The sequence below is a fragment of the Rhyacophila brunnea genome, unplaced genomic scaffold, assembly GCF_057557595.1.
Source record: "Rhyacophila brunnea isolate RB1 unplaced genomic scaffold, BYU_Rbru_1.0 scaffold_15, whole genome shotgun sequence".
Classification (NCBI taxonomy): domain Eukaryota; kingdom Metazoa; phylum Arthropoda; class Insecta; order Trichoptera; family Rhyacophilidae; genus Rhyacophila; species Rhyacophila brunnea.
Window position 1 is genome coordinate 11,931,142 of NW_028232806.1, and position 12,304 is coordinate 11,943,445.

Below are 12,304 nucleotides of genomic sequence, written 5' to 3' on the forward strand. Positions count from 1 at the left end.
TAAAAAGGTGAATATTTCGCATTGATTCAACTGACTCGGATGTCGGATCCATTAAAAATATATACATTAACATTTTTTTATATAAGTAATATAGATTTTCAGAAGGTCGCCTGCGAAACTTCTCTTGGGAACTTTCGATAAAAATGTATTAAATTTATTCGTCGCGTGCGTCAACTTTTACTATTATGTCATCGCGTTATCATTTTACTTTTCGGCAATATTTTTTCTTTCTTTCTTTCTTTCTTTTCGTGTTTCTGTTTCTTCTAATAGCCACCCGTTTATTTTAATGGTCTTTATTTTTGTCGAGTATTTTTGCATAATGTAAGTATACTTACTGTGTATTTTCGTCATAATATAATATATGTTATGGAAAAAAAAACACTTGACAGAAATAGCTAATTAAACCGAAGACAAAATGATGAAATTTTGATAGTAGGTACTAAGGCGATTGGAAACATTTTCACATTGTTTTGTTGGCTGTAATATGAATAATCTGCGTAATTCAGCCTTCTGCGAACTTACATTATTTCGGAAATTAGTATTGGTTCATTGATTTTTCACAAGCAAAATTGTTAGAACCCACATCTTTGGAAGTTTTGGTTCTTGTTTCGGATCCATTGAGTAAATCGAATGGACTTCGGTCCCGGTTCTTAAACTATACGTATACTTTTTAATACAACGAATTTTGTAAAGAGCCTCAATTGCATTATCTCTATAGCTAAACAACTTAAGCACAGACATGCGCAGAAGCACATTTACTTTCGTGCGCATATATCTAGTAGGTGTGTAAACGCTGCGTCTGTGTGTGAAAAGTCAGTTTTACACGTTACAATAGTATATTTAGAGTTTAACAATGAATACCCCATCGTGATCTGGGTTTTATAAAAAACTTTTACAAAATCAAGCACGAGAAGTTATTGTTTTTAATGTGATCGAATATTAATTAAAAGTGATGAAAAAACAGTACAATTATAATGATATATATTAAAAGACATTATTTTTAAATCTAAAAAAAATGGTTCATCAATATATTTCTTCTACTTAAGTCATAATTTATGTTCTCCTAATCATTTGATTAATAAAAACCTGCAGCAATATAATCAGTTAATATGGGTTAATGATTTATTTCCTTCCAAACTCAATAATTACCCAGTGTTAATAAACATAACTATCTTAATCCTTTCTATGCCGCAATTAGTTAATTGATAGTAATTAACATAAGAATTGGTGTAATTAGGGCGTCCAAAGACGCTTTGGGCACTTAACCGGATAATAATAATAATAAGAGGTGAAATTATTTTAATTCATTTTTCTATTGTTGATTATCGAATAATAATTCGACTTCTACGTGAATTACTGAGAATAGAATTGTTATAAATTAAAAACCTAATTTCGCCGGATTTGTTTTCTCAAAAAATGACAACATAGAAATCTCCTACACGCGACAGCGACTTCCTGTTATCGCTGAGATCTTGTAGTGGACAGTAGTTTAATAATTATTCATATTGAAAGTAATTTTGATGATTTGCTACGTGTAATACGGGCTGAAACCAGCCGAACCCAACCGATCTTCAAAAGTTGTCGGACTATAGTTAATTTTTTCAAAATTTCGTAGGACAGGTAGCTAAATTGGTACAGGTTCGAGCCCCTATCCGGCGTCGTATTTTTTCCAAGATTTTTGTATTTCTGAGGTGTTTTCAAATTAAGTACTTACTTATGTTTTTACAATTTATATACTTACACGTATTCAAATATATTATACATATTTTCAAAACTGGTCGATCATAATAATATAGACATCATTATTTGTAGAGTTTATTCAACCATATTACTTAGTAAAATATAAGTTTGTAAAACATTATGGTAGGTCTTCTAAGTCGAATGAATAATATTTTAATTACATACTATTTGTTTTCGATTAACTGACTCCGAAAAATGAGTGAACGATGTAATCCCAACCCAAAATAATAGGATAAAAAATGTTACAATAACATTTTTAAGGTGTTTTAGTCCCGGTTTGGTGATCTTAAGATTCAGAATCAAGGGTTCCGATTCCAAAATAACAGGTTCTCAAGGTCATGTGGCTTGATCATTTCCGATCGTTCTTTGATGTCGTTGTACTCAGTTTGATTACCTATCCACTTGTATCCTTCCCAGCTCAATTTTTGCATTTTCAAATAGTGATATTTTCCCTAATTTTGTTTCCTGTTCCACAGCGTGGCGTAGGTCGGTCCCGCGATGGCGTACTCGCGGCCCGCGAACCTCGACGGCTTCGTGCCGCTCCTCTCGCGCCCGGAGCCGCGCACGCGTCAGATGCTCGGCGAGCACTTGCTGGCGCATCTGCAGGACACCACCAACGAACTCGTCTGTGACGACATGGGCCTGCTCGTCGACGGCCTGATGCCGTGGATATCTGGCGGCAACTTCAAGGTAGGAATTTGCATTTGTATCCGTTGTGCGATACAGACTTTCCGTAGTGCTGTAAAATGTAAATCCTGACGAAAGGCGCAGGTGAGGTTTTTTTTATCGATTCTTTGTAAATGTTTTTTTTATTCTTTGCGTAATATTATGTTACTAAGTCGGTACACATCTCGAAGGCATCACTCATGTCTTGCTTTTTTTTTTTACCACAGAACAGTTAATAAATATAATTCCGATAGGCTATACCCCAATACACACTACATCTTGACGCAGGGTTTTGAATGTGGGAGTGTCCTACGAAAATGAACGACACATTATATACATGCAATAATGTGTGTTGAAACCTTCAAATACACCAATATTGCATTAGCGTCATACAATAAACCGTCAGTGAATAAACCGAGAGCAGTTGTTAGAACGAAGGACAAGCGAATTCTCGACACGTGTTTAAGTTTATCCCATATTTTTCAACACTCGAGATGGGTTGCCTGTTACTCGACACCCGTTAGGTATTTCAGATCCCATTATTTCTGACTTCCTTCTTTACTGTATCTATGCTAATTCTTAATTAACACTTTGAGTGGTCGAGGAATTGGTGTAAATATGCTTTTTTTGGGTTGTAATGAAGGGTCAAAACTACAATCAGTTAGGCACGCATGAATTTTCAGAACAAGACAGATTTCTTATGTTTCCGCATGTCAAAAACTCAAAACGTAGAGGCTTTTAAAATTTCATACCTACTTTGGAAGCGACCAAAATTCTGCGGCCCTTTGCAACAGCATATTTTTGTGAACAAGGCTTCTCTATGTGAACTTGAAAATTAATAACAGCCATCAATTATTTTTGGACACCGAAGGCAAATCCATTTTGCTATGACATCAAAAAGGCCTGATATCAATGATCTTTTATTAAATTAAAATATAAACGAATTGATTGAGTTTTTCAATCTTATAATTGTTTCTTAAATTTTAATGTTCAAGTATTGTTTGTTTTAAGAACTTGTTTTTATTTTACTTAATATAATATCTGAAAGTCTATTGGTTTTCATGACCGATTAATTCTATGTGCAAAAGAAAAAGGGAGATACATTTATAATCACTTTGAAGGAAATAAGAAATATAGATTGAATTTCGTAACATTACTAATCTGAATTCTTAAGTTCCTTTGTGAAATTTATTAATTCAGAAGCGTTGATTCGCTTCGTCCTTTTCCTAAGTTCGCATTTTGGTTTAGTTTCGCATTTTCAACTCATTTTTCAATTTCTATGACTTATCTACCTAGTTATTCCTTCTGCACACATAATTATTTATGCCAGTACAACGATTCGAGTGTTCTTTATGGATCGACTTATAAAAAGTGTGTGGATAGGTCAGGTCTGTAATTCTGAATATATTTTTGATACGTTTGATTGTCATCAATTTGCATCTATTATTAATCATTATTTTAGGAGTAGGTAGGTTGGACGGTCATACGTCTATTCGCCATCCGCAAGATTAGAGCGTTCGGATTATTCGTAAAACTGAGAAATGAGAATCGAACCTCACTTCTCAGTAGGTACGCGCTGAATAAAACAGCTGGCGCCTTATAGAGGCCGTCCGGCTCGCTCAGCGCCTTATAGAGATGCCCCCGTCACACTGCCGATGTAGTGAAACACTGCTTGATATCGTACCTTTGCCAACGAGAGTTCTGATACGATGTTATATTTTATAAAACTATTTATATGACGTCATTGCATGCGTAAAATTGCAAATTACAATATGTAGTTGTGAAAGACCTGTGGGTAAATACTTACACTTTTCTTGTGACACACCTAATTCTGAGAATTACATGAATTATAAAGACGACTATTATCTATTTCTCATGGCGATGCCGAACATATTATACTACACTTCGAATGGCTCTACGCCATTTTACTTTTGCGTCATAATAATTATGTGAGGATATATTTTATTAGTGCAGGTCAGTCGATCTCGGGATGGATTTGGATAGATCGCACCATATGCCCATAGGAACTGAGTCGTGAAAATGTAAAAAGCGTGTACCTACATTCAGTTGTAATATAATAATATAATTCCGTGATTTTGAAAGGGAAATATTCACAATTCCTATTTTTATTTCCTTAAACAGATTTCGTGAGTCTTTTTCAAATTAACCACGAGGACACACACCCGCATGACTTCGTCGTATCACTCAATAAGACAAGTATTGCCACACGTGAGAGAAAGAGAAGATTTGAATCTTTTATACTGAGGTTTAGTTTCCCCTTACCATTGCGCAGTACAGTAGGATAATAGTTTGACAATCAATGCAAAAAAGACCAAAACTATAATTTTCGCCACGATTGGGAAGTTGAGTATTTCTTTGTGATGGTCAAAGGCAAATTATATTATAATATAATACGTTTATTCAAGTTGACAAATACAATGGGAGAGTGGTAGATCACAGCCTAATTAAAGTTGGACATGCCTGGTATAGGCACAGGTTTAATAGCATACCTCACCAGGGAGTTAGGATTAAGGAGCTTGAAAGTCAACCAAACAAGATAATATGACTGTGCAGCATAATGTGCGTCAATTTTTTTTGCACATTCGGCGAATTTGCCTCCCACGGACAAAGCTTCTTCATAGGCCCCTTTCTCACCACGTTGGTGGTGAGTGCAAGTTACAGTCGGTTGGTTAATTATTTTTAGTGGATATCTTTTATAAAAAATAATCAGGCTTGAGGGAAACATAATCAATATCTTGTTAAACTTTTTTTTATCTTCAACGAATAATTCACAATATTTAAGAATGTAACATTCACTATTGAACATAAATAATCCGGAAACATACCTATTAGTAAAATACTATATTTGCGATATTTGAGAAATGCTTCAGTTAAGTTTACTGTTTAACTATTAGTTAAGTTCGTCGTAGTTCCGTAGGGTGCGGGTGGCTATTTTGGTAAAGCAAAATTGACCGGAAACCGGTCTTTTTTTATAGAGGTGTTTCTGAATTATGAATGTTCATATAATAATAGGTATACTTGTCTTCTTGAAATCGATTGGTGTGTTAAAACTATTGTCGCGAACCAGATTTTAACTCACAAAGTTATATCAACAACTGAACTACCGCGGTCGATCTGTTTATTGAATTCCGTTGGGGTAGACTTCATCATTCGCTTTGTTCAAGAGCTGTTGGTGAAACAACCGTTAACTGTCTCGGATCTTTGAACCGTATCGAAACAAATATGCGATCTGTATTTTGATACGATGCAAAGTTATCTGATAGCTAGTTATGTTGGCTGCATAATAAATTATTACAGTGAGCCTACAGATTATGTGGCACTCTGTAAAATTCCTATTAGAGAAAAAAAAGCTGATCAAATAAATTAATAATCATCATCAGTAGGTATTATGAAGTATGACCCAATGTGCTTAGTAATTACCTGGACAAAACATTAGCAATTGTCTTCTGTCTGTTACTAGCTTTCCAGATTTCATAGCTTTGAAGAATCTTTTAGTTTACTATCCTCGGGATATCGCCTGCACAACGGAGTTGTCCTGGTTTTAAATGTGCAGCGATCATCGGCATATACCAGGATCATGGCCTCCACATCCTGAAGCGGACCGCCTACCTATTGCTAAGATTAAATGCGGTGTGACACTCAACAGTTGCGTTTTTCAAATAGTGTTCTAGGTAAAATTAAAAATATTCAGTATATTTTTAGCGGTTTTTTTAATACATCTAGGATGGAGTTGTTGAGTATCAACATAAAAAATAAAAATTGCATCGCACAACTATATATTTAAAAATGTTAATGTCCTTGAAGTGAAATTGCGACGCAGGCTACTTTTTTCCAATAATTCCAGATCGATCCGCCACACCGGGCGTCCGTTGAGCCTGGGCCCCAGGCTTCAGCCCTGTCAGCCCCCCCTTTGTGGGGGCTATGACCAGGACACATGCTACCATGCAAAATCGTAATAAATATTATAGTGGACGCATTAGCGGTGTAGTGAGTCGAAGACATGAACGAAAGTTTGCAATAGTCGCATTTATGGAAATGTAATTTAATTTTTTGATTTACTTAGCATTCCCTGATGGCAAGAGACGACATAGGTGAACTGCGCCAAGAGGAATTTGAGGATGCTCTACCAAACCAATAATAATTATAAAGCGGACGCACTAGATTGTCCGGGATGTAGATAATTTCTGGAGGAGCCTGCCGAGAGTAGTAGAGACAAAAAGTATGATGATAAATGCGTAATGTGTATTTGGCGGTATTAAATTTTAGCATACATCTTTAGCAGGATATGGCAATAATTAAAGACTTGAATGTGATTGTGTAATACTTACCATTATTGTAATTTAGGTTGAGTTCATTTTTTACTATACTCAGATAGTCAGATGTTTATATAATATAGGCTCGTTTACGAGCACCTCTTATTCATCACAGTATGCTACGCGCATCAGGCCGTGGCACTGAATTGCAAATTATAATAGTTGTGGCAGTTTCTGATTATCTTCGAATGCAATGCAGTAATCTGGTCGCAATAAATGAGGATTTTCGCTTAAGAAGTATAAGCAATAACTAGCACTGCTATCGATGATTACAGTTTCGTGTCGAGGCCTGACTATACTAGGCCTTGTACGTGCATTAGTAATTAATGCCATTGTAAATTATTGAGACCCCCACCATGGTCGCGCGGTTTAAGCGTCGGCCTATAGCGTCGCGGGTTTGAATTCTGGGTCTGGCAAATACACATATTGTTTTTCAACTTGTGTTTGAGTCAGAGTATGGACCTTAATAGGTTGAGCAAGTGGCTGATATCCATTTCTCGTTAAAACAAAATCTGCTAATACAAACCTCCACTCTGTGGAGGCCCGCCCATATGGTCCTATTAGGATGCTCCTAACCATGGACCCTTCTCAAAACATGGTTTTCAAAATTATCTAAGTTCTCTCATCCTCGATTGTACAATAAACTATCGCATGGCATAATATGAATTTATATACTACCTACATAATCTTTGCTACATACCTACTTGGTATTTAAGTACGCAATTTTTACTTCCGTATGCACCTACCTACCTGTTTTAATTTTCTTTTGTGTCTTCCACTAATCCTATTACGATCATCGAATTAACCCATTCATATTGTAGCTTTTACTTTGTATCTAACAACGTTTATTATGAATATGATAGTGTCCTATTGTCTTCTTTCTTTGTTGGTATTCAATCGATTGACAATGTGGCATATCACCTCACCTGTTGTATTATTACAGGCACTTTAATTGATGTTAATTTTATTATATTTGCTTAATATTTGGGCGACCGTTTGTTACCGCGGGGTGTAGAAGTAGATAACTGTCCGTTTTATACGTCGATTCCGGTGGTGTTTCTAACACCATCTAATTTGGTTATTGAGAATTAATATTATACTTCGATAAACTAGTTTCTGAAAAATTTCGACACCCTTCAATTAGTCTAATTGGTTTGCATATTGTACGAGTATAAATAGGCGAATGTGTGAGTAATCGAAATCCTCCGGTGGAACGGTGTCTAAATTATGTACCTCGCGGGGGCGACAGTTCTTGACCGCGACCCTCGCATTCCAGCATTCCGTATCCTTCGGTCCAGTTCAGACTTGTAATGTAAATAATCTAAATACGTCATATTATAATGAAATTATTTTGTCACCAGTTGATACTACAAAGTAATATTTTCGGTGTTAGAATTCTTTTCCTCTCTCCTCTTTTCACTCCAGGAGTGTATGAGTGCTTGCAAGGCCCTGTATGGTCAGGCCTTGGCGCGAAATTGTTCTGATCGCAATGCCAGTTATTGGTTCTACTTCGAATATATAATGACAGTGTTGTCTTTATCGCTTGTTGAACTGTGCCATGATTGTCAATCCACTGTAATCTTAAAAAATGACTAATAAGGAAGTTTTGATTCTTCGTAAATATTATACATTTGCAATTCTTGTGCGGGCGTATATACACTGTTTTGTAACGAACATTTAGTTTCAAACAGTGTTGCCAACTGTCGTTGACAAAAACATGCCAGACGGGGTACGAAAAAAAGCTATTTGACAGGAAAAACGCTAGATTTTGTGAAAATAAAATAAATTTCAATACTGTTTCAATAACCGACGAAAAGTAATAATTAGGTAGATCATACCAGAGAATGGATTTCCGATAATCGTCAAGTCAATGCCATATGCTTAAGCACACGTTAAATTATAATATCTGATACCATTATATCACTATAACGCCAAAAATGCTCCTATTGTTTTATTGTATTGTTTAATTTGTCAAGTACCGATCTACCTTCATTAAATATATGAATTATTTAACTAAATGTTTAGCTCATTTTCAGCACATTTAAAGCTGTTGAAGGCATCAAAAAACGCTAATAAAAACGCCATAAGCTAGATGCATTTTTGCAAGGCCTATGGAAAAATGCTAGATCTGCAAGAAAAACTCTTAAGTTGGAAACGCTGGTTTCAAAGTTGTAGGTACATACTTATACACCAGAGTGTATTAATTTTCTTTGATTGCTATTTTGATTTAGCATAATATTACGGCCGAGTCGCGATGGGTATATATTATTATCTTTCTTTTCGTTTACCGAAGACTGCAAACTTTTTGTAAGTCGAGAGATTTTCCCTCGTTGAAACTAAACTACCTAAAACTGTCGTCCATTGCCGACATGATCCTTCGCTACTTCATAATTATTCAAGGCCTGCTGTATATCCGTCGGATGTTTCAAGCTCTTGCTATCAGAAATGTACTTTCTCCGTAATAGTATTACGCATTCTAAAAATAAACGTGTGCAGTATTTATATTACATTTTATCTCGTTCGTCTTATTTACTCATGGCTTTTGATAGTATTTTCAATACATTGCTGGCCAGTTTTATTATTAATAATTATTATATCATTCAATGTTATTGTCATGATAACATATTAACGCAATATTATTGCAATATTATTGCAATATTATTGTTTACAACTTACTAACTTGTGTATTTTCATTGATGTTCTGCTTTGCCTAGTAATATTTAGTTTGTAAACGTGATAAGAAAATTTTCCCATTAGTTACACTATGCTAAGCACTTTTCTTAATAATTATTGTGCTATTTATCCCAGATATAATATCGCCGGCAGTGTTATGGATGCTATCGTCATTCTTAAGTACTCACAGTTTTCTACTCCAAATTATTGCAGGCATGTCTAACTTCAAGAAAGCTGTGCTCATTGTCATTCTTCAACTAAAACGAATTAGAGGCACATTATGGCGTTATAAATGGAATAACAACACTATCGTTCACAAACACAAAAGACATACGCAGTTTTGGTCTTTTTTGGACACTCATTGCACTTATCGTCAAATTCTTATTCCACTATGCAAAGAGCCTACTGCGCGATGGTAAAAGCGACAGCTTTTTTTCTTTTTCTCATTCCTAGAACAACTTTTACGTAAGCTGGTTAAGGAAATAAAAATGGGAATGGTTAATGCTTCCCCTTCAAAATGTGTACATATATAAATAGGTACACTATTTTTATATTTTTACGACTCAAAGCATATGGTCCAATCGACCAAAATCCATCCCGCCATCAACGCGTTGGACATGCCTGATTTAATATGTATTGCAGCACTGAAATATTTTATGTACTCTTCGGACATTGACTAAACTAAAGAGATGAAATTCTGATTACTTAATAGACCTACGTGCTAATGATAGCTAATATCAATCCACTAGTGAAATACCCAAAAAGAAACACGAATTACCTTTTATCTTTTAATTGAATGTATAGACAAATTTAATCGACTTTGGGAAAAATATTTTACTCCATATTCGTTGATTTCGGCCTTCGTTTTGATTCCCCTTTAGCTAGCTTAGGGTATTTATGAGTACATATTCCCCTCTACGTCCACATCCATAGAAATTGGGTTGCTAGTTCGAATCCCGTGGGTGACTCAAATTCACATATTTTTTCTGTGTGTATGTTGGAAGCGAATGGCACACACTTAAAATAGTCCACTTGTAAAGTCGCATGTTTCTTTGCTTTTTCATTTGCACGGTTTAATTTGCATAGGTACTATTAATTTTTAATAATATGTATGTTAAGAAATTAAAAATAAAATGAAACATTACCTACTTATTGTAATGTAAGAATATCCTTACTAGAAGTGCCAAAACTTTTATTTGCTTCGATTAGGTGCATTTTTACCTGCAGAGTAGGTATGCTAATTGCTGTTTTTGAATCAGTAGTAGTCCTGCTTTTACCGTCTGAATATTGTCAGAAGGCATTGCCTACTTTCGGCGTGGGAAGATGTGAGATCTACGTACTATGCATTTTATGACGACGTAAATTTCAATTAGTAGTCTTTTATTGTTGTTGACGTTTGCATGGTGCAGTGGATCTTTGACGTTTGATGAAGATTTTTGTTGATTTATTGCACACGTATACATCTTCACAATTTCTTCGATTCGTAAACTGGTAGGTGTATGCTGATTTGGCCCATTTGTCGTCCTCGCTTGAGGCCGTAACCATAACCCCGAATCAATTATCTGAATAATTTTCTAATATGTTCTTCGGTGTTATATTATTAGATGACGTGTGTTTTATTGAAGATGAAGCTTCACTGGAACGTAAAAAATGGTAGGGTTACAAGATACTTTTTCACATTTTATAGACGTCTAATAAATTAAAAAAAAAAAAAAAAAAATTTTAAAATGTAAATAATGCCTATTTCCGTGGTTGGTAACTAAATGTTCAAAGATTTATAATGATCCTAGTGATCAATGAAATATCGAAAGTTTACGTAGAAATATTGAATAAACCGAAGTGGCAAACGTATGTTTTTTTTTACACCGTAAATAACGTAATAGGTAGATACTATTTTACTAAGTATTTAATAACTATTTCGTTTTTTAATTCACTGAGGTCAGACATCAGCTGATAATTGATGTACTAAAACCATATAGGTTTGCCAGATTATTCAGTTCCGTCTAGCACAGTCAGGTTGAATCTGGTCACCCTTTTCACCCGTTTGGGTTAATAATAGGGCAGTTACGATAGCACAACTTATAAATATATACATAAGTACTTGCATTCGATTAACGGAGTTTACTCGGAGACTTAGATAGAATTATGGTTTCCACTACGGTTTCACTGGACACGCTCGTGATATGCACTTAAATTTTTGAATCAGTCTGTATGCTTGGAATTACTCGTTAAACGACGGCGTAGCTGTAACGAGTCTACACGCGCCCGTTGTCTTGAGGTGACTACTTGTTATTCAATCCCGGTCGACTGATGACCCGTAACTGGTGGTCGCCTGGACTTGCGACAATAACTGGGGATTTGAGGTAGGAGGGATGAAAGCGACCATAATTGGCCAAATCAGAGACGAAAAATCGAGTTTTAATAAATCGTGTTATATCGTACATTTTCGCACCATCAGCCTATTTTGTTCTTTGAAAAATGTCTTGAATGGTGAGACTTTCACTGCTGATGGGGACATACAACTGTTCTCGGAACTGGTTTTTGTCGAAAACTTTAAGAACTTCTTTAAGAGCGGAGTCGTTAGCAATCTGGAAATGGCAAAAGGTAGTAAAGGTAAACTACACTTTTTGGCCAACCAGCAGAAATATTCTAACATATTTTCTTACTCCAAAATCAATAAAAAAGTGATAGATATGCTGTATCGTATTCAGACAGTTAATTATCCTGGGGTATAAACTGTCAGTTTAGTTAGACGCAGTGCCGTGTCCGTTTATCCATGGTGTTACCACTTCGTGTAGATAACCGCCTTGTATTGGAATAATTGTATACGGAATTGGCCCGAGTGTTATCCGTGTTATTTTGGATCAAGAAAAATAGCGGAAACGTATTAC

At 35.4% G+C, this 12,304-nt stretch overlaps 1 protein-coding gene across 6 annotated transcripts in view; it reads left to right on the plus strand.

Moving 5' to 3' along the window:
* chb (CLIP-associating protein) overlaps positions 1–12,304 on the plus strand; it is an 81,575-nt gene that overhangs the window by 11,890 nt on the left and 57,381 nt on the right. For all 6 annotated transcript variants that reach the window (XM_085942767.1, XM_085942771.1, XM_085942766.1 and 3 more), the window contains exon 3: positions 2,217–2,430. In XM_085942767.1, the coding sequence (XP_085798893.1) occupies positions 2,239–2,430 (192 nt within the window). In that variant the 5' untranslated portion in view covers positions 2,217–2,238. The remainder of the gene's footprint in view (positions 1–2,216; positions 2,431–12,304) is intronic.